Raw genomic sequence first — 23,241 nt, 5'->3', positions numbered from 1 at the left:
GGACACTGCAGGCAGGGGTTTTATGATGAGATGAGAAGCTGCACACAGTTGGCCAAAAATCATCAACTCTGCCTCGGATTTCTGCTCTAAAGCTCCCGCCCTCTTCAGAAGATAGCAGTGATTAGTCAATAATGGCCACATAGAAAACAAATTACAGGCACTTACCACCAATTATCACAAGCTCTTTGCGAAAGGTCTGAAAAAGTGCTTTTAGAGCCGCACACAGTGACATAATTAACTATTTAAAGACAAGCTTTACGCAGATAAAGATTATCAAAGAAGCCACAGCTGTGTGTCTTCATTTCGTTCCCACATGCTATTTCTAACCTCACAGTTTGAGATAAGGTGTTTTTAGACTTTTAGTCTTTAAAGACTTCTTTTATACCTGTATGCAAATGAGAGGTTAAAAATTAAAGGTGTCCTATGGAGTTTTCCTGTAAACAAACAAAACACATGTTTACATTCAGTGTTACTCACCAAAGTGCAATTATGTAAATCCTTGAGGCGTAATGAATGTGTTGAATGCATTTCTTTCCTCAGTAAACATTTGCAAAGCAAATTTTTTGTTTGTGTGTGCTTGCTAGCACTTTTCTATTTCTATTCCTGTGTCTCTTGGTTCTTTACTGCCACCTGTACATTAGTGGAATAATGTGAGACAGTTGGCAGGAATTGTATTATACAGTATATTGGTGTCACCCTGTGCTTGTGAGCGTGTGTCCTCATGCACATCCACGTGAAAACACACAACAGGGACCCACACATAAAAACAATGTTCCATAGTATTATTAATGGTCAAAAACTCCATAGGGTACCTTTCATTTACTCCTCCCTGATTATATGATGAAACAGGATCGGCACAGCTTAATCAAATTCAAGTCACTGAAATGCATTAGACGTGGGAAAAAAGAAGTTTGCATACCTATACAAAAACTGACTTCCTACAATTAAAAAATAACACTTGATGGGTCACTCTACACACACACTATCTTTATATCTGGCTAATTTTAGGAAAGAAGAACAGAAGAACAATAAAAAAAGGTTTTCAGTATTTTTCCTCCACAGTTTGATTCCTAACTGTGTTGGAGACTTTTAAACAGCGTTTAGACCATTTTAAATTCATATTGAAAGGAATGGTTTACTTTTGTGGGAAGTGCATCTGCTTTCTTGCCATGAGTTATTTGTGAAGTTTGATACCACTCTCTTTTCTATGAGTTAGATGTGTAGTGTAGCTAAAGCCAGCAGGCAATTAGCTAGTTTACTCCTTCTCTTCCCAGTCTTTATGTTTAGATAAACTAACCACCAGGAGCTCATATTTACTGTACAGGCACATCTATCCTTCTGAAAAAGTCTGAAATATAATTTCTTTATCTGAGTAGATAGAACAAGAAAATTCAAAATAATGAAAAAAATATATTAAATTTCTTTAATCAGATTTTTACTGGGAGCGAGAAAGACTTGGACTCATAACCTCAGAATTTCATACCAGCTATAATACAATACAAAAACAGACGTGTATTATAGAAATCTAAAGGGCATTAATCAGCAGAAATGTGGAGCAGTATTTTCAAATATCTCTTTCAGATTTTGATTCACTCTCACTATTTGACACGAGACTGCGTGTTGATTAAGGAGTGGTGTCTCCTTCACAGGTGATGAACTGACCAAGACTGAGGATGAAGACGAGCAAGGCTGGTGTAGAGGTCGTTTGGACAACGGCCGAGAGGGACTGTACCCGGCCAATTACGTCGAGCCAATCTAGTCACGTTACTGGACAAGGACAAGCCATTGGAGGCAGCTTGAACTGTCCCATCCAATTGCACCGCACATAGCCAGAGACTTAAGAGCAACACATCCCTTGCCCAACAGATGCGCCAAGCAGTCTTGCCTAAATAAAAACTTAGTAACCTAAAAGACAATATATCAGTATAATATATTTTATCCAGCATTTGGGGTGGGTGGACTTACACATTTAAAAACAGGAGCAGCAGTTATTCCAGTATATACACACTCAACTATAACATCAAGACAGTGCAGGAACACATTGCTTCTCTGTGTAGCTGTATTTAACATATAATGCAGCTTATTTAAACTTGCAGTACACTGCAGTCTGTTCTCTTGTGAAAATGGGAAGATAATATAATCAGTTATACCCATTCGACAAAGACGAGCTTCTCTAACCTGCATTGTGTATATACAGTGTGATGCCATTTTTGTGTAGCATTTTTAATGCTGTGTGTGGTCAGTCGTCATTCTTACATCAGGAATGCTGTGTAGTGTTAAAAGTACCACAGACAGTATCCTTTTATTTTCTTTTTTTGTTTTTCTATGTGATTTGGTCCAACCTCTTTTCCAGTGTGTGCAGTGCTATGTGTTTCTAACTGTTTCTAAGCTTGCATAGCAGCATGTGCTATGCAACAACTTGCATTCCCTGATTCCTGCAGCCTTGTGTAGGCTACAACCTGATGCAACACTTCAACTACAAATGCAGAGTTCACTTTTTAGCATCACGTGCTTCTGGACATGTACATGCTTCTGTTTTCATGAGAGGAAGCTTGTTGATGAACCGATTTTATGTTTGTTTGTTTTGTTTTTAACATAGATATTTCTTTTTCTTAGCATCACAATATCATCTTCATGCAACCCATGGAAAGGATATGCAGTTTCTGCAGAAGCTTTCATTCTTGGTTCAGTAATTCAGGTCTTATTTTAATCCACTACTGCTAACAAGAAACATGAGTGATACATTCCCCTGAGCGAAGCCGGATCAAGTCATCTTTTTGAGGGTGCCACTGCAGTATGAGAGGAGGGTTTTGAACAATGCCTTTGCCGGGCACTTTTCTTCCAGAGTGAGGGGCCAATGGAGGCATGTCAATGCATTACTGTGCTGCAGACTGTTGTCTGAAGATCGAAGCCTCTCCAACAGGACATGAATGTACTAGTGTTTGGGCTTGAGAGAGGGCATGTTGTCTAAACATGGTTCTCCACTGTCAGTTAAAGCCCTACCTAGCAAAAAGCACTAGTTATGTGGCCCATTTCCCTGCTGAGCCAAAGAATGACCCAGTACCATCAACTCTGTTTTCTCTCCATGCAATAACTTCACATATCACATATGAAACAGCTTCAGTGAAGATGAACTTGTAGCTGCCTCCCAGTCCACCCAAACTTCATTTGTCTGCAAAACACTGCGCAATGACACAGGGAGAACATTTGTCACCAGTACTGCACTGCATGTAAAATGATGCTTACACAGTGCATTACATGGTTATTTTTAAATCTTTAACTTGCTCCATAGAAATTAAATTTATAGCAGGAACTGGCATTCATCAGATGTTGATTAGTGAGTTGTCTTGCTACGAGTTGCACCTAAATCTCTGATTAGATGAGAGAGAGCTTTTTATAACTTAGTTGTCCTGAAGTTTTTAAATTTCACCAGACCAACAGCAGTCAGATGTGTTTAGCTCTGTGTCTGGAACAGGATTTGACAGGTTTGGGTCTCACACATGAGGAGAAACACATCACCAGCTCACAAGTTGTGTCTTAGAGTAAAGCTGTCCAGCATAGCAAAAAGGACTCCTATCATCAAACTGTCCCACATCCGCGATGCGCACATGCACACCCACCCACACACGCACACACCAATACACACGCATTAAACACAGAATATACACAGTACACGCAAGTTCAAAAACATAATCCACTTTACCAGGTTAATATTTTGGGGGAAAACATCTTCATCATCCAGTGTGTATGAGTTGTGTAAATGTAACAGAAAAAATGTAAAAAAAAAAAAAAAATGCAAGTGATTGACTATTAAGACAAAATGTAGTGTTATACATGTAAATGTGTTTCATTAAAATAACAGCAATGGAAAACATATTAAGTAATAGGTACCATATCGTATGAATTTCATTGCAATGGAATTGTCAGTGTATCATAAAAGCGTGACGTTATCCCACGCTGTCAGATTTGTATATGATGATGTAATTTAAAGATTATATTCTATTGTAACTGTACAACTGTGTTGAGTTGAAAATGAGACCTAACCATGTTGAGGCAGTAAAAAGGTGTACATGTAAATGCTTTTTTATGTTGATGATCTCTTCCTTATGCACACAGGGGACAGCAGCTCATGTTGTGGAAACCCTATATTAGCGGTCTAGAAGATGTATGTTCATAGTTAGTGATGTACTTTTATCTCCTAACTGGTGTAGTGCCTGTTCATCTTGATGTAACAAGAAGTTCATTTAAATATGCATAAAGATGATTATGATCACAGATAATAATGATGATAGTGATGAAAAACCCAAATCAAATTTGTTGTGATGGTGTCAATATTGCGATATTGGTATGAAAGGGAAACAAGTTTGTTGAAAAAAAAAAAGTTAGTGTCAGTGTGTTTTTTGTATGGACTGCACGTGAGTGTTTTATTGGAGTATTTCTTGTTTCTGCTTTTAAAGGGACAACACCTGGTAATAAGTTAATGCTTTATTGTAGATCTTGAACATAAACTTAAAGAATGATATGTAAGGACTATTTATCACAGCAGGTTTAATAAAATATTCACTTACTTTGGCATTGTTCTGCAACTTCTAAATATTCTCGACACCCGGGAATAATAGGAAGTGTCATCGTTTAAAGGAATAGTTCTACATTTTGGGAATTACACTTAAAAACTCTCTTTCTTGCAAAGAGTTAGCTGAGAAGATACTAATCTCATGTCTGTACAATAATGTAGCTGGAGCCAGCAGCCAGTTAGCTTAGCACGGAGTTTAGCAAGGACTGGAAACACTAGTCTACCTCTGTCCAAAAGTAACAAAAGACCCTACGAGCCCTTAAAGCCACACTTTGTTTTATTATGAATTACACAAAGATGACACAGCATAATGTGTCAGTGAAATATAGAGGTGCTCATATACAGACTTTTTATAACTGGACAGAGCAGCGACAGCTGTTTCACACTGTTTCCAGTCTTTATGCTAATCTAAGCTATCTGACTGCTACCACCAGAATTAAGTGTACATGGGACATTTGAATCTTTTCATCAAACTTTCTGCAATAAAGGGAAAAGGCATATTTAGTTTTTTTTTTTTATGTTTCCTCAGTCAGAAGAAAAAAAAAGTCCTTTGAGAAACCAAACATCACACCGAAGAGTAATGTTAAACATGAGTGCTAAAGACAACAAAGAGACAAAATAAAATCCACTTTTTAAGAATTATAAAATAGAATGAAATTATGATAGGCAGGAGTGCATGTTTCAGTAGGCAGTCTATACAATTGGCATGAAACATCAAATACAATATACAAATAAGCTTCAGAGTTCACGTTACTTCTACCGTATGTCCAGCATATTTTTGGTTGGCCCTGAGCTAATAATTGTCTTCTGATCAGCTGATCTCCTTCATCATACAGGGTTGACGAACTGGTAGACTAGTCTACGGGAAACATCGGGCTTCCGGATGATTCCTTTCTTATAGTACTGGCGTATAGAGCGACTCAGTTTGTCATAGTTCATAGCTGGGCGGTTCTTCCTGATGCCCCACAGTCTGGCCACATGAGCTGAGTCTTCTATTTTGAAAATTCCTGTGGACAGAAGAAAGAAAATTCACAAAACAAATTAAACACAAAATAAAGCTAAGGCTAAAAGGAATGCAATTCCGCAAAAATCTCCTTTATCTCGTAAAAGGAAACATATGTACCATACAGATGGGCTAAATTACTGTATCGTTCACTTGGCAGCCAGGGGTGTATAGTGCTATTTGTTTAAGTACTGGAGAGCACCTATGACGTGCAAGTTTCTAAATTTCTAAGGTTATGTAACCACTGTTCCAACAGTAGCAAGTTTACATTCATTATTTAACTATAACTAACCACACGATCACACATTAGACTGAGGGTATTGAACTGTCTTGAAACCCAAGTAGGTGCAGAATAGAGCAATCGGTGAGGCTGTACTATGCATGATTAGGTTCAATAGTAAACTTCATGAACCTTGAATAACCCATTTATGGATACCTGCTTACGTGATATGGTATATTGTGTCCGATGCTATGCTTTCATAGACCAGACTGTTGGTTTGACTAGAACATTAGGCCTACACGGGGTCGGCATGGCTCCATAACCCATCAGTAGACAGGATGGGCTTTACATGCCTCAGTATCCTGGTTTATGTGTTTCCCACCAGGTATTAATTCTATAGCATAACTTGTATTTAAGATTTTTTGTGGGCAACTGCAGTTTAAAATGCAACATAGCCTCACAAACACTCAGCAAGGATCAATTACATGAAAGCCTACAGCACAAGACTGTATACAGTATACAATATACAGTATAAGAGTCCCTGTGATTAGTTGCAGGCACCAGGTCAACTGGTGTGCTTAACTGCCATCCATGTTCTCTGCTTACAGCTCTCTGTGTCTCTATCACACTACCTTTCTCTTTGTTGAGCCAGCGGATGCAGCGGCTGTAGTTGTGCGGCTTGAGGAGAAGCTCTTGAAGGAATTGCCACAGGTGGATGGGCTGGCTGGGGTAGTTACACATCACATCTGACCAGGAATCATCATCAGCTGCTGACACAGGCGAGATTTTCAGAAACCAGACGACACATTTTTTGACTAAACTATGTTGTTTCACTTTATTTTACCCCAGTGTTGTATTCATTGCAGTATGGTTGTATGTGTTGAAACTGCACCCAGTCAAAACCAAGAACTTACCAGATTTTCTGTCCTCTGGTGGACAGCGCTCCTTCATCGCTGCAGCTAAAGGAACAAACAAAAAAAGAGTAAATCCAGCAGCAGTCTGCAAAACAATCAAGCTTCTCTACCTTGCCAACACTACAGTAGAGTTGATGGTTCATTTCCCAGTGTTCCTGTTGTTCTTACCAGATCTCCAGATGTCCAGGTGAGCATACAGCACATCTCCAAACTGCAAGGAGTGTTGTCTGAAGTGTGCTTCCGTCATGGAGCACAGATCTCTCCCGGTCAGCTCCTGAAACATTGTGCTGACTTGTGGCAGCTTGTACAGGTGTTCGGTCCAGAGCAGCCACTTCTGAACATGAGCACAGCTCCAGTCTAAAGGATCTGAAGAGGAAAACATAGAGAGACCAGGTATTTTCTCTTACACAGCTCCCCACATGTTTGGTTTTGATTTTCTGATGCTGAAAATGTGTCAATAATCAGGCCTTAACAGTTTTCAGTAAGTCTGTAACCAACATTTGTTTTGATGAAGCTGTTACTTAACACTGAATTAAATGAAATATTGTTGACAATGATTGTTGATAATCCACAATCTCTGTACATTCACCAGGCAGCGAAGGCCAGATGATTGATAGCTGTGGATTGTGGATTAAAAATCAGGATATTTCATCCTCAGTTTTGACAATTTGCTGGAGTACCCCTTTACAACACAGTGATTTTTAGAACGACTATAGATAAGATAAAAAGCAAAGTTTGACAGAATTTAATCTGATTGTCTGAGCTTTAACAGTTATCTGTCATCAGAACAGTTAAAGGATGACAATGCAACCACATCTTATCCTCTATTAACCAAACAGAAGACAAAAACAAAGCCTGTTGTTGGAGGACTTGACTCAGTGTTATGTTAATTCAGAGGGTGACTGGGCTGTTTTTAAAGTCAAATTAGGAGTCATTGAAAGTAATAAAAGTAAAGTGTAATTCTAAGGAGGAGCTTTGTCAAATCTGAGAAAATACCATAAGTGATGTTATGCTAGGTGTGAAGACAACAGCACTCACCAAGCAAGTAGGGTCTAAAAGATGCTATTGGTTGCATTGTGGGAAATGTAGGATCCAGCCTACAGTGTACCCATATTAGCAGCAAAAAGTCAGGATATCTCAACCTTTGATTCTGAGTATTGTTTTTACTCAGACTCTTTATGGAAGTTCAGTGCTGGGGCTGGAGTACTCTTTTTAATTATGACTATGATACAACAGGTATTGAGCTGTAAATGTCTCATAATCTCTGGGATGGTGAGACTGTCATAACAAAAGCAAATAATCGCTCACACAGTGAATGATTTTGAAGGCTGCAGATAACAACTCAGTTCTTTAGAACTGAAGATGATCTTGTCAACAGAGGAGTTTGCATAAACAGGGCCTCAGACACCAACTGACCAGGTGTCAGTTGAGTGTCACTGTAGATGTTGATGCCAGAGTAAACAAGCAAATGATGATTGAAGGTTTATTTTATTAGACTAAAACTTCTGTCATAACTTCTACAACAGGTTTTTCTGTTTGAATGTGATAGAATAACATTAGCCTGTCATCTTCTGTTTTACCTGGAGCAATGTTGAGCAGCTTGCAGGCTGTGTCAACATCTTTCAGCACCTCTCCCACCACCATGGTCCGGACTTGCTCCAGACAGCGCTCCTCCACCTGACCCTCCACCTCAGAAGAGGAGTCCTGGGCTTGGCTGGGTGCAGGAGGGCTCACCTCCGGAGCCCTGGAGGGAGGAGCAGCAGGAGCGGGGGCCTCTGTCATCCCTAGCACCCAGGGGTTCTCCTCCATGACTAATCTGTCGTAGCAGGGGACGTAGATCCCCGGCCAGCTGACCTCAGGGAGCCCAATCAAACCACGGGGCGGTTTGATGTCCTCCGCCTCTTCCAACCAGGCCACCCTGGGGTTAATGTGGGGGTGAGTGATGTACAGAGGCGAGTGTGCAGTGCACCCCATGTGTTCACGACCTGGACTCCCCATGCTCAGACTCCTTTGAGGCTGGAAGAAGAAAGCACTGTTTTTACAAAATGTTGTCGCTGGTGTCATAACAGTTTAACACCCTGTTGAACAGTGAGATTGTCCTCTGAGACAGAGTGGCATTGATGCTGCAACCAGTCCCAAATACTCAATATTTAAACAGTAGCAATCCTAAAGTAAACTTGACATTTGTTCAGTGATATTTACTTTGCTTGGACTTACTCTGGAATAAGGAATCAGTTATTCCATTTTAGCCAACTGGAGCCTTTACAACAGTTCAGTTCATTGAAGCCACTGTTTGACTTCCAAAGTGTCTGTTCTGTTTTTAATCCAGTATGTATGAGCATTCATTTTAGATTCTCTCATGAATCTATATGTTTGGAAATATTCAGGTCCAGTCTACCCCGTCTTTGAGATTGTAAATACAGATTATACAAGGAAGATCAAAGGCTTGTTTGTAACCCCAGCTACAAGTAAAAATGAATGTGTTTGTCAGTTTTACTGGTAAAAGAGTTGTTTTGCCGCTATCACAATGAAACACCCACTGCCTTTAAAAGATATCGACCACATCAGGTCGTCACGACGGATCACAAGTTAATTGCAAAAGAATGTTTGATAGAATACAGCATGAAGGGTGGGACACATATAATGTGTGGATAAAGGCTAAGTGACTGGAACGTATTTATCATAGTATGAGTAAGAGAACAGCTCAACAGGAGGGGAGTGGTGTGATATGCCAGTGTTTAATTTGACAAAAATGTGTTGTATATACACCTGCATGAAAACTAAACACAGTATGTTTCAGTTCACAGTGATTAAAGTAAAATGCTAGTATTTTTATCTGCTCTCATTTTTCTGCTACTCAGAAATAGAATACATGAGGTATTAAAAAAAGACTTATGACAAGCAGTATCAAGAGACTTCACTAAAACAGATTTTGTTCTATGTGTACCTGTGTGGCCCATGTCAAAGGGAAATATCCATTGCTTTGAAATGGACAATAAAGTTTTTTGGATTTTGATTTTAAGAGTGAAATGTATCACACTGTATTCACTCTAAACGTATTATGATGAATACTACTCACAGTTTATCTTTTGGTAAACACTGATTATGAAGTGCTGGTAGAGGCAGGTAGACCGACATTTTCACAACATTGACACATGGTGCGAGGTGTCCTAAGACATAAGGCAGTTCCCAAAAGCTGCTGCTGTGGGATTCCATTACAAAAGATAAAATCTGTTTAGTTAACAAAACAGACCTATAGATAAGTGGTAGGTAAATTGTACTTGCAGTAGAAAAGGAGATGACAGTATAGCTGTTATTTATTGCCTCTTTCTTTTTTTAATTCACCACAAATGTTCATCATCTTAGGTGCTGGGATTACTGTGTATCTATACACAGTTTTGGTTAACGTGGCAAGATGACCAATAATAATAAAGGATCACCACAAATGCACAACATGTATATTATACATATACATTTGTCTAAAACGACGGAAATTATGAAAAAAGACTATGTGACTATGTGAACAAGGTGCATTGCCCAGATGTCTGGTCCATGTGTCTGCTACTTTTTCCTTGACTACATTCTGCATTAGCAGTTTAAATGAGTAAACGCAGCAAAAACTTTCTTGTCTAGGATATGCTTTCTCTCTCACTCTCTCTCTCTCTCTCTATGTACTGCTCAGGTGAAAGCAGCATGCTCATGATATCAAGCTTATTATTTGGTTCTGTGTTTAACACATCGTTAGATTGCAGCCAAACTGATATGAGAGACATTTAATCCATACGAAAAGCTCATTCACTGCTCCTTACACTCCATTGTTCTCTGGACTAAGGGACATGTGATAATCTCACACCTTTATGAGCCGTTCTGTGTCTGCTCTGACAAAATGTCTGCGGCTGTTTCTGTGCACGTGTGTGTGTGTATGTGTGTGTGTGTGTGTGTGTGTGTGTGTGTGTGTGTGTGTGTGTGCACGTGTGTGTGTGCATGTGTGCATGTGTGCGTGTGTGTGTGTGTGTGCACGTGTGTGTGTGTGTGTTGTGTGTGTGTGTGTGTGTGTGTGCACGTGTGTGTGTGCATGTGTGCATGTGTGCGTGTGTGTGTGTGTGTGTGCACGTGTGTGTGTGTGTGTGTGTGTGTGTGTGTGCACGCGTGTGTGTTCGTGTGTGTGTGCATGTGTGCGTGTGTGCGTGTGTGTGTGTGTGCGTGTGTGTGTGTGTGTGTTTGTTTCAGCTTGCAGGGGATAGTAAAAGTGGCAGAGAGACATTGAATGAAGTTACTTATTTTTAATGTAGCATTTTTCTTAATGTGCAGAAACAATGATTAATTAAATCAGCTTGAGCAACTTTTTCACTCGAGTCTTCATAAATTAAAACTGATATTTATCCAAATAAATAAATCATAAAATGGCAGAAGAAACCCTAAATGAATTAACAACATATTTTATAGGCCTACTCAGTTCTTGTTGAAATACATCGCTTTGAATTATATTGAATGATTTCAGTAGCCTAGTCCGGACATCATTATAAAGAAAGCAAATTCATTGTAATAATCATTATCAGAGAACAGCAGGACCAATGTCATTAGATGTGATAGCTGTCGTAGTGTTGGTGGCAGTATAGTAATAGACAGTATACTCGGTAGTTGTACTAACAGTACAGTAACAGTAAGAATGGGAGTAAAGTAGTGGAAAGTAACTGTAAATATAATCAAATATGCATGTACTTATTTACAATTTTGAGTATTTTCATTTTATGCTACTAAACATTTCATTTCAGGCATTTCAGAGTTAGCCTATTATTTTAATGCTATTTTACAATTTTCCAAAAATAATGAATATAAAAATATTAGATGATAAAAAACTAAAAAAACAAACAAGCAAAGTATGCAGCAATCTTCTGGGTTGTCAAAGTGGGGAAAGCACAGGTGTTACTAATATCATTAACGATTGCTCTGCTCTATTCAAGCATCAGTCAGCCATGACAGTGTGACAGTGAGTCGGCAGCAGAACCCTGAAACCGAAGCAGGTAAATAAACTTCAGCTTTCATTAATCTGTGTCTTTCTTACTGTGACATGTCAAAATGTCATAATTGAAAATGGCCTTTTATGGTAGTTAAATTGTTTAATGTTTATTTGTACAGGGACAAGTGAATAGCATGAACCAATGCCACATATGACAGCATGTATAGTCTATGCTAAACTGCAAAGCTCGTCCATAGATCATCTTTTAAAATACACATAACTTCAAAATAAAACACATACAGAACAGAACAAAGCACAAACTGTCTACAAACAATGATGAAACAAAATTATCCTAAAACTCAATGGCAAAATGATCCCAGTCATGATCTATTTTCTGTCCAAATGAGGATTTACAGGTCTGCAGATGTATGACTACTTCTGCTTGGGTAAAGGACTTGCATACTTCATCCACTACTGGTAAAAGAAGTGCTGGCAGTGGTAGTATGGTGATAATGGTGGTAGTAGGAGTCTTACCTTGTCAGTGTTTGAAAACAGTGGATTCAGTAGCTCTTCCACTGCTGAGGCTTCTTCTCAGCTCTGCCTCGCTCTTCTCCTGGGCTGCTCCTCTGTCTCAGTTTAAGTGTGGACTGATGTCCAGGTCCTCTGGACACCGTGACTCTTTTGCCCTCGGGTGAGGATGCGCTGTATGTAGTTTTTGTGTCCTACCTAGCATTCAGAGCTGGATCACTTTAGTCCGCTCCAGCCACTGAGACACTTTGTTGGACTCCTGGCAGTAGCAAGAGTTTGACTTATTTGCGACACAGTGCCTTCATGACATCAGTTCTGAAAGACAGGGTGTGTCTCAATGAGGGAGGTTGCTCTAAGTGCCTACTTAATAATGACTTGGGGCAGTATTAGTATGGAGAGTTCCTTAAGTAAACAAACCTGCTGAGCCTTTAACAGCCTGGGTCTTAAAAGTCCAAGGGGAGAAGCTGTGAGGACACCTTTTTTAGAATTTGCCATTAATTTTAAAGATGGCAGTTTTAAGGAGAAATATTTAAACATTGTGAAAACACAAAACTACGGAAGCCAGAGAGTTGGTGAAATCTAATTTTATCAAATCTAATCTGATCCATGAGGGTAATTGTGTCAAAGTTCCACTATTCTGTGTGGGAGGTGGAGAATAATTCATCTCTCTTTCAGTATAAATCTACAGCTCAGGCTCATAAATGATTTCTACCTGAGCAACTGAGAAACTCTCTGCAGAAAAGGTGAAATCCCACTTTTTCAGGCAGATTTTCTACTCGAATAAAAGTCGTTGTCAAGTTGTTAAACTGGTAGAGGATTAGCACACTGTTTGCATGTTGTAGCTTTTCACTGCAGTCAAGCTTGAGGAAGATAAAAGTGAATTTTCAGTGTGGAAATGTCCTCAGACATCTTTACTAACCAGTTATTTCTGGGTCTTTGGGAGGCCACCTCTGTAGGACAGAGATGATCACACAGACAGCCACATATAGAGACTAACTTTTGTCATGAGGTGTCAGGATTAATTGAAGGGCTGAGAGTATTTTAAAGGCTTGATTTCAGCTGGAACCAAGACACAAGAAAGGCGGGCTATATGAAGATAAATGGGATCTAGAGCATGGGCCACAGCAGCCATGAAATATCAATAAATCATCAATGGTTAGAGATGTTTTCAAAGGTGGAAACTAATTATTGGAAAAGTTGAATAACTGGTATACAGAGCGAGTATGAGAGTCAGAGAGAGGGAAAGCGAGAGTGTGTAAATGTTTGCTTAAACTAAACAGTAATGTTTGTGCGGTTGTGTTGAAATATTACAAAGAGCTGCTGCCTGTGTATCCGCCCACACAGATCATCTTTAAAAGCCCTCTTATAAGTTGTAGAATGACAGCTTTAAAAGTGAAGTTGCTCATAATCTGTTCTTCTCAGAGAAAGTTAAAAATGAGCCACAGAGTACAGCTACTGCCTGAAACAGAACAACTACATCTACTTAGTTAACCCTCTTAGTCAGCGGGACCTTTGGAGTGACTCATTCATCTGCTAATCTTCCACTTACTGTATTTCCTTTGTAGATTGCTGTAACACATTTACATGTAACACTCAACCTGAACAAATGACAGTGAGCGTTGCTCCCTTGGGCAGTTTGGTTTGGTTTCGCAGACTGCTGCTGGACACAGCCGTTGACAGACACAACAGACCCTAGAAAACAGTGGGGCTCCTTAGAGGAGCTGCATTTGACCAGTAAACCTCCAGGCTAATATGTAACCTGACACCTCCTTGAAGTGTAAAAAGGGAGAAAAACCTCATCACATGAGCTTGCTGTTCATCCACTGGCCATGGTCTGTCTATTTAAGCTTAAAGTTCAATCTAAGGTTAGTTTTCGTTAGACTACATTAACTCTCATCATTTGTTTTTATATGTAAAAACTCGATGAGCAAGAGCAGGCAGTATTTCAACCGAGCCCCCAGTGTTACCAAGCTAAAACATTAATGTGGTCTATGAGATAATGTATTAAATTATATAGCAGTTTCTTGTTATATGCTTTTCATGTTAATTTAAATATTTCTTTATGCTTAAAATGTATGTATTATAATGTATGTAATGTATAATTTGCTTAAACTGATTAAGTCCATTACAGTAGATGCAAAAACAGCGTCACAGCACTGAACAAGAACTAATCAAAATGCAATAACATTACTTACAAATGCAAACAGATATTTTAGATTTAAAAATAATAAATCTGTTTTAATGTCTAATAGCATGGGATGTCCTAGGAACTAACAGTGGTTAAAAGTATAAAAACAGAGAAATCTTATAACTGACTATTTGGAAAGAAGAAAATGCGATAAAAATATAAAGGCTGGTGTTAAAATCAGTATAAAATCACGACTTGAAATGTATTCACATTTCAGAACTACAACCTGTCAGTTAAAGCTGCTGCACAAACTGAATGACACAAAGTCTAAGATTTCAGTTTTAAGTGATAATTTAATCATACAAACATTCATCAAACATACATACAGGAAAAAAGCTTTCACCTCTTCATCTGTTTGCACTTACTAACTCTCGTAAATGTGCTGTTGTAGGAGTCTAATGCCAACTGATTCATTCTGCAATCTGGCCAGAAGAAACTTGAAAGAGACAATACACAAAGAACAAAATGCACTCGGCACTTCCTGAATTGACACTGACAGTAGGAAGAGACGTTTATCATTAACATTTTGCACAAGAAATACACACCATTCTGTGAAACAGCAGAGAGCCCAAAGATTCTTCCAACATGTTGTAGTAGCGGCTGGTGGTCATGTTCTTCAGCTCAGTAACCCTGGGGCTTACAGTTAGTGCTTCAATTAAAAGGGGTGTTCATCTGACAAGTTGGTCTAACACAGTGGCTTTGGATGACAGATAAAATCACAGAGTTGATAAACCCTTCAGGACTTAACTGTACTTGTGGAGGAGTTAAGTACGCACAGACCATAACATAGAAGTCACATTACTGCATAGATCAGCCTGTTAGTGCAAGTAAATAATGCAGTAATAGTTCCTAAGGAAAACATGATACTGCCATTTGTTTTTAATTTTACTGGTGTGGTTAATGTTGCATCTGAAACAGGGTAAAACTTTCCAACATGTCTACAAAGCTTATCTAAGATCAATGAGGACATTTGTGTGCTTGAATGTGGAACATCCCAAGCATAATTTGAACAAGAGACGGGACAATGCAAAACATTATCACACTAACAAAACTGCCAGTTCAATGCAAATATACAATGCAGAACCTTTGGGTAAATTATTATGTTTCCAAAAACCTTTATCCTTTACTACATTCATCAAATACATTCGACTTAATGTGACAAAAGCAAGTCCAAGACAGCTTTAAAATTAGAATTCAGAGCAGGGCCACAATAAATATGTATTCTTTTATTATGTGAAGTTATGTCTTTACCACTGTTCATATGGCTTAAATTCAATGTGTTATGGGATAATGTACATTAATCCTGTTACTTTGTGTTTTATTTTAATTCAGTACATTGACTGGGGAAATCTCTAATACTCATTATTACCAATAATTAATATTCTGCTAATATTCTTCTAATATTTCATAGATATGTATTTTCCAAGTGTCAGCAATTACTCTAATTAATGGATGAGAAGAAACCTCACTGTCTCGCAGGACTCCTTGAGCTTTCATGCCAATTTCATAAAAGTCTGGCTTCCATTTACACTGAGTTGCTACAAAAATTTAATGTTTGACTACAGAAGACATTATTAAATTGGTAGCTCGAAATTCTAGCTCTAGAAAATTTTTTTCCTATACATTAATCTGGACTAAGTTTCACCAAATCATAGGAGCCATTCTGTAACTAAGATTTCTGTTTCTCAGCTCTTGTGTTCTTCTTGTTAGAGCAGTGACTCACCCCCTCCACTGGGAGAACATTGCATTGCATCTAAAATTGCAGCTACAATAAGAAAAGAAATTATATCCCATGATGCACAAGCCATGTTGAAAAACATTGGTAAAAACTGACTGACTAAATGAACCTGGGGGAAGTCGCTGTTCCCCTTCTCAAAAAAGGGTGTGTGCCAAATGATTAAGATGGAAATTTAAATGTGATATTTAATGGATAGTTTCATATTATTAAATTTAGTTCAAGGAAACTGGTTCAGAAACCGATATATTAAGAGTCACAGCAGAAACTGGAGAATCAGTTGGCAAAATAAATGGCTTTTCCTCCAAAGTCTCTCTTTCAGGTTGTGCATTGCACACACATATACACAAAATTTCACAAATATACACTCCGTCATTGTTTCATTTGCACTCTGACAACTAAAAAAAAAAATCTGAAAAAAATTATCACTCAAAAGACTCATAGCACTCATTTTTAACTTAGCATTCACACGTGCATACAGTGGGTGTGGGATGTTAGTTGAGCTGCACGTCAGGAGCGTTGGCCTCTGGGTTCTCAAAGTGTAGCTGGACTTTGCATAAAGTGTTTTTGAATCTCCACACTTTCCATCAGCTACTGATAAAGCCTCTTCTTTCTTTTATTGGTGTGACAGACTCCAGAGGTACGGTTTAGTGCTGCTTCACTGTGACAAGTCCCATGATTTAAGAGTGACCAAAAGGATAGGACTCCTGTATACCCTGCAAGGAAGATTTAAGATGGTAAGGACAAAATGAGACAAAAAAAGGATTAAGTGTACACTTTATAGTGTTTCAGGTCTGTATATACTGCAAGTGTAGGCCTTTTGTTATAAATGTTGGCTGAACAGAGAGTTAATCTTCAACTATTTTGATAATAGATGAATCATGTAAGTTGTCTTTTAAGCAAAAAAAAAACAAACATTCCCTTGTATGTGTTACAGTAAAGCTGATGATTTTTGTGTTTTATACTGTTGGTTAGACAAAACAAGCAATTCAAGATGTCACCTTGGGCTTTAGGAAATTGTGGAAGGCATTTTTCACTGTTTCTGGACCTTTTATAGACCATGCAATTAATCGGGTAAATAAAATAATTGGTGGATTAATCAATGATGAAGATATACACGTATAGATTTAGACCATAACATACTGAGTGATGAGTTGTTGTTGCTGGCTAACTGTACATCTGCTACTGTTTCATAACAAAGGTCAGCCAACAACTGTAAAGCATTTACTCCTCAACAACTACAGACACCCAAGGTAGATCTACACGTCTTAGAATTAGCTCAGAATGCTAACTTACATGCTATATTAAAGCTGGTATCAATTACATTTGCATATTTTAGGTGTTTTTTATGGATGCAGTGTCGATCCGTTGGTCCACTACTTTGGTCCAGACTGAGATATCTCAAGAACTATCAGATGGATGGATTGGGCACAGACATTCATGGCTCCTTTTAGTTGAATTTCAATTTAAATCAACAGTGCAGTGTAGACTGTATTCTCTTTTGCTAAATAGATTAGATGTAACAACATATACTTTCAGGTTTTTAAGTTATTCCGTCATTTTAATTATTTGTAATTAGAAATTTGTAAGAAAATAGAAAGAAAATATCCCCAACCCAGATTCACTGGTATGCACAATCTTCTCTCCCCGTGATATGTCTTACCTGGTTATAAGAGACTACTGATAGATTGCTTTGTAGACTGTTTGCTACTATATCCACAGAGTTGTGTGAAAGTCCATTCTGATCTTGCTGTAGCTGGTTAGGGTTTCCCTGCCAATGTTCCTCTGCGACTCTGTGACCACTGTCATCATGGAGGCTGTTGTTGTTGCTGCTGTTGGGGCACTTGCTTTTCTCTGGCGAGGCAAAGGGATTGTAGTCTCCCTCCAGGCTGCGGTGAGGCTGGGTGTTGAACTCAGCTTGGAAGGAGGAAAGCTGCTGTGTGACGCCAAGGAGGCCTCCAACCTCCACACTCAGAATCACCCAAATTACATCTATCAAGAGAGACAAACAATGGGTTACAATATACAGTACAAAGCCACTTACACTGCCCTACAAAAAGACAACAACCAGATGGACCAAAAACTATATATCATAAAATTTCTATGAAACAACATCTAGATCATGTAAAATGAAGCAGGACCACACATATAGGAAACTTGAAAGAGAGCTCCAGGTCTGTAGTTCTTTTCTCCCTCTTAAAGTCACTAGGACACTGATGGTGTTAGGTGAGAAATTATCCCTATGAACACCTAAATGAAATATTAACGCCAAGTATAATTTATCCCTCCGCTTCTTAATTTGTAAGTGGACATGTCTTCGGGGACTTCCTGTTGGGTTCCACGATACACGTTGTATTTTCAGGACGACATAAATCAGTGAAATGAATCGCTCTTAATTTAATTTGTGATGGCTAATAGAATGGCCAATCATTTTTTAAGAGTTTTCACTGCAGTAAAAGCATACACACTTATATGGCACTTCATCTTCACTAATGACTGTTACCTGCTGCTGCTAACTACAGTACTTGGCTCCATATACTGTATTTGCAAGGGAGTAGAAAAACCTGACAGCTCCATACTTAAGATGACAAATTGTAATGTTGATGCGGCTGCTCTCCCTAGGTAATGTTCATGTTACTTTACAGTCAGTGGCATTCTGGTACTTTCTATGTAATTTCTGTCACTCAACTAAGAGATTCATTGACTTATCATTTCAGTCTGTTATTCAACATACAGAATTTATTGAAAACCAACAATTCACATATGTCTTTGGTGTGAAAGTTGCTGTCCTCACCTCCATAGTAAAGTCCTGTAGCTGTGCACATTCTCCACTGACCCTGATACATGCCAGGAGACACGGGGCTCTGCATCTGTACACTAACATCAGCCATTTCCTGGGGGTCTAGAGACCGCACCATCACCATGTTTACGTGACCAAACTGGTCTCCTCCGACATACTTCAGACAAACCCCGGGAGGCCACGACTCTGGACCTGAAAGACACACAGATAACTATGTTGAATTCGGCATGACACCTGAGTGCAATTATTCTATATTTGCAAGGTCTAGAATTGGCTCTTACCCGTGTTCTGTATCCTCCAGGTCTTTGTAAAAGGTGTGTCGGGTGGAACTGATTCACCCTCACCAATTGTCACATCCTTCACAAAGGACATGCACGGTGCACTGATGTTGGGACTCTCAAAGTCATAGTAGGCTCCAATGGCTGCCTGTAAATTCCTAGAACAACATAAGGCAGAAATCCAGGTGATCAGCACAGATCTAAATTGGAGTATAATTGGAGATTTATGTAGCAGGAACCCATGATTCAGCAACAGTTTAAACAGTTATGAATGAGCTTAGCCCGAAAATACAGGATCTATAGAGAGCCAAAGTCCTTTTTCCTGGCTTTGTGCCACATGTCTGGACAATTATTTTTTTCATGAAAAAAGTCAACCCATATTTGCAACTGAGGATTATTTTCATTATTAATTAAACTTCTGATTGTTTTGTCAATTAATCAATTAATTGTTTGGTCTGTAAAATGTCATAAGTAGTAAAAAAAAATAAAACATGTCGCAATTTTGTTATGCCTAAACTGATGTCTTCAAATTCCTTGTTTTGTCCAACCAACAGTCCAAAACTCAAAGATAGTCTATTTACAGTCACATAACACAAAGTACAATCAATTAACTGTTTCAACATACTATTATTGAACCTGTAGTTATTGAATGACAAAGTAATAATTGTTTTTCTTTAGTAATATGGTGTCTACCGATTTAGCTTTGAATGGGAAACCACAGAAATACACATCTGCTTTTAAAAGACCAATTAAAAAGAATTATTTAACTGTGATATTATTATCAGTACTACTACTATTTGCACTAAAATATTAAACCATTCATTACAGCATATTTTGACATTTGACTATGACATTCAAATGCATATATTGAGGGCAACAACAGAGATATCTGCTGACCAAAAGAGATACAGAGTGGGGGCTTCCAGTGACATGCTGGTCATCCATAAACCAGCAGTTTTTATTTTTAGAAAGCCCGTTGCAGAGGAGCTATTACACGGCATCACATGATTCTACCACAGCCTGCACTGCCCATAGACACTTGCCTGTTATCTTGCATAGACCTGCATCGGCATGTTCAATACTGCATATGCGCAGAAAAATGTATTTTGGGGGAAATTTCAGAATGACCTTTCTGTCCCCAATGTTTTCAATTACACTCAAGGACATTGCTTACTGTTCCGTTCTTGAAATATGTCACCTGAAGCCACATTTTGAAGCCCGAAAAAGGGCTATACAACTGCAGTTTGTGACGTATTCCCAGTTCGTGAAAATACACATTACTATATTTTCTCCAGGCTCCAGATTGACCAGACTTGCACAACCACTGTGTGAGTTTTGAACTAGACTCTGCGTTATTCTTTCGGATATTACGTAATAAACCGTAGCGATCCTCGCAGTGGTTGAGATCAAGAAGAGATATACATTTTGATCATTTTGTCAATCGATAACGAAAGAAACAAGGATCTAACACGGTCCTCCCATAGATAAACAATATGAGTAGTTCAAACATTGTGAATAAATACTGATAAACTATTAATGATCGGTTCAGTACAGTGACGTAATAACTTGGTAACTAGCTTGATGTAAAAGTGGTGACCGGCTAGCTAACGTACAACTCGTGTCAGTAGCCTGAACAGCCACGAAAAACATTCGCATAAAAAATAATAAAATGTATTTTTATTTTAAAAAAAACAAGCCACTTCGATACGAACTTGTGTGCTGGCTGACTATTTATCCTTTAAACCCCGCTAAGCAACCTTCCACTGAATCCCTCACTGGAAATCAAAAGTCGGAGACACACTGACTCAGCTAGTTACGTTACTACAACGTCGTTAGCTGTCACTGTCTCCATGTTTACATATCTAAGGTAAATCACTGTGACACAATGAATTATGACACTTCCTATCATTATCTTTTTCTGTTTTCTCGGCGATTTGTCCTTGTACAGTAAGAACCACAGTGTAGAAAGCTAGCTAGTGTACAGTATCTATTATCTAACACTAACTACCCAGCAGGCCAGACGAGTCCCCGAGCTCACCAGTTGGTCATGTCCAGAAAGAAGGCGCATCCGGCGGGGTTAAGCTGAAACCCAAGGAGTCTCTGAAATTCTGATATTAGAATATCTTTGTCTGTTGTACCCATGCAGCTGAATTTCTGCATGAGCTCCTGGTCCAGGTCCAGGTCCAGGTCCATGCCCTCCATCGCGGCTTCGCCCGTACAGAGACGTGGGGCTTCGCTCCTAATTTAGTCCGAGGCCTCGACTTGTCATAACAAACTCAACAACAGGGCCGAGTGCGCATGTCACATGATTGCATCTTGTGCGTCTACCTTTGAACCACAGGCCTGGTGGAGAAAATAAAATACTGATCTCTATACCAGTATATCATACTACTAATAATATGTAATCAACTGTCAGGCTAAACAAATTCGAATACAATCAAATCATGATTTTTTTTTTTGTTAAATTTATAAAACGTTTTTTTCTTTTTTATAAAACATACAGTTATATGTGATCTGTTTGGCCACCCATAGGCAAATTAAAGTTTTTATCCATTTTTGGAGTGAAAAGAAGTAACTCTCATGAACTACCTCAAGTAACGCAAGCTGAAGCTTTTGGAAATGCCCTCACAATCCTCTGACTTGAACATTATTGGCAATCTGTGGGTAGATCAGCCTAAAAATATCACAGAACTTGAGGTGATCTGCAGGAAACAGTGGGGAACATTCCTGAAATAGGAACAGAAAGGTACAAAAACGTTTGCGATCTGTGACATCAGTCAAAGCCAGGATTACTAAAGCCAGGATTACTAAGCAGTGACTTTGTATGGTGCCCAAACTTGTACTGTACGTGCCACAATAACTCTTTAATTTTTGTCTGTTTTGTAAGTTCATGAAATATAAGGCAACAGTGCATTGGCAGGGGTTGTATTTACTTCTTTTCACTTAAGAAATTAAAAAAATATGTAATTTGCTCAGGAGTGACTAAACTCTTGCGCACCACTGTATTTCTGTATAAATTTCTTCTTTGATTTGCAATGTTGTATTTGTCGCTGGAAAATGAGCAATGGGAATACCTCTACTTGTTGCAGGTGTTCTATTTACATGACCAGATTGACCTGTTTGTGGGCCCGTGGCCAAAACTTTGCTGTTGCCTCCAAGTTCCCATCATGCATAGTGCACATTTTGCTTAGAGACCCACAGACCATCCAAGACTCTTATACTAGAATACTAACTGGATCCAGGTTTTCTGTATAGTCTGGTTCCCATCCAAATGAACCACACAGCTCATGCCATTAAACATTGCAGAAGAGACGAGAGCAATGAGTTGACATAATTAAAATACTGCCAATCAAGCCACAAACTATGGAAAGCAACTTAGAAAGTGTAATGGAAATATGCCATTTACCTTTGTGTCATGTATTAACCCTCTGGAGTCAGGGCTGATGTTTTCAACTGATTGTACTCCACATGCATTGTCTCAAACTCTGGATCCTTTTGTGTAGTGTGTAAAGCTGTCAGAAAAACTACACAGGATGCTATAAAACTTTAAAAAGCTTACGTTTGTGGAACCCTACAGACACCTCATTATACTCCATAGAGATCTGATGTTTGCATGCACTGTTGTTTCCATTGTACTTTGTCGCATTATGCCTGTATCGATAGACCAACTTTTCCACTTCACCCAAAAATGCTTTTGCAATATTTCTTTTTTTCCCCCTGAAATGCAAATTGAAAATGCAACAAACACACTGAAAAAACAGATGGGTGGTACACACATTTTATGTTACTCAGGTTGTGGCAGTTTGTTGAAACATAATTTTATTTAGGAAAAGCGCCATGTGAGCGCAGTATAATCTAGAATGATAAAATGTAAAGTTTATATTGTCCTTTTAGTGGTGGGCCCCAGACTCCCAGGGGCCCCAGTAGCTCAAGGCTTAATATGATTAATCCCTCGTTTGTGGTCCTGGTCTCAAAGAGGGACTCTGTGTCAAAAGCTAGTTTTAAGAACTTAATTGTTTTCGATCATTTTAAGTTGTAAAGT

At 38.7% G+C, this 23,241-nt stretch overlaps 3 protein-coding genes across 5 annotated transcripts in view; 1 reads left to right on the top strand and 2 right to left on the bottom strand.

Annotated features, from left to right (window-relative positions):
• LOC130175396 (protein kinase C and casein kinase substrate in neurons protein 1-like) overlaps positions 1-4,573 on the top strand; it is a 35,664-nt gene extending 31,091 nt beyond the window's left edge. For all 3 annotated transcript variants that reach the window (XM_056385851.1, XM_056385852.1, XM_056385854.1), the window contains one exon: positions 1,650-4,573. In XM_056385851.1, coding sequence (XP_056241826.1) covers positions 1,650-1,759 — 110 coding nt within the window. In that variant the 3' untranslated portion in view covers positions 1,760-4,573. The remainder of the gene's footprint in view (positions 1-1,649) is intronic.
• Positions 3,753-8,708, bottom strand: LOC130175397 (SAM pointed domain-containing Ets transcription factor-like). The gene is made up of 5 exons (XM_056385855.1): positions 8,291-8,708; positions 6,879-7,076; positions 6,711-6,755; positions 6,429-6,566; positions 3,753-5,580 (listed from the first exon to the last, which is right to left on the bottom strand). The coding sequence occupies exons 1-5, from the start codon at positions 8,706-8,708 to the stop codon at positions 5,402-5,404; spliced, it is 978 nt and encodes a 325-aa protein (XP_056241830.1). The 3' UTR covers positions 3,753-5,401.
• Positions 8,709-14,659: 5,951 nt separating this feature from the next.
• On the bottom strand, positions 14,660-21,481 carry LOC130175274 (protein ILRUN-like). Its single transcript, XM_056385655.1, has 5 exons — positions 21,238-21,481; positions 19,203-19,357; positions 18,916-19,113; positions 17,785-18,113; positions 14,660-16,837 (listed from the first exon to the last, which is right to left on the bottom strand). The coding sequence occupies exons 1-5, from the start codon at positions 21,399-21,401 to the stop codon at positions 16,802-16,804; spliced, it is 882 nt and encodes a 293-aa protein (XP_056241630.1). The 5' UTR covers positions 21,402-21,481; the 3' UTR covers positions 14,660-16,801.
• Positions 21,482-23,241: the final 1,760 nt, after the last annotated feature.

Source organism: Seriola aureovittata, chromosome 9 (genome assembly GCF_021018895.1).
Source record: "Seriola aureovittata isolate HTS-2021-v1 ecotype China chromosome 9, ASM2101889v1, whole genome shotgun sequence".
Taxonomy (NCBI): domain Eukaryota; kingdom Metazoa; phylum Chordata; class Actinopteri; order Carangiformes; family Carangidae; genus Seriola; species Seriola aureovittata.
The sequence above is the reverse complement of the archived record's forward strand: the minus strand, read 5'-3'. Positions and strand labels throughout refer to the sequence as shown.

Coding starts and splice junctions, on each gene's coding strand:
- LOC130175397 (XM_056385855.1), bottom strand. CDS start 8,708: ATGGGGAGTCCAGGTCGTGAACACATGGGGTGCACTGCACACTCGCCT. Junction 7,077..8,290: donor GCTGCTCAACATTGCTCCAG/GTAAAACAGAAG, acceptor TTTCCTCTTCAG/ATCCTTTAGACTGGAGCTGT. Junction 6,567..6,710: donor ACCAGAGGACAGAAAATCTG/GTAAGTTCTTGG, acceptor CGCCTGTGTCAG/CAGCTGATGATGATTCCTGG.
- LOC130175274 (XM_056385655.1), bottom strand. CDS start 21,401: ATGGAGGGCATGGACCTGGACCTGGACCTGGACCAGGAGCTCATGCAG. Junction 19,114..19,202: donor CTGGAGGATACAGAACACGG/GTAAGAGCCAAT, acceptor TGTGTCTTTCAG/GTCCAGAGTCGTGGCCTCCC. Junction 16,838..17,784: donor CAGTAGTCTCTTATAACCAG/GTAAGACATATC, acceptor TCTTCCTTGCAG/GGTATACAGGAGTCCTATCC.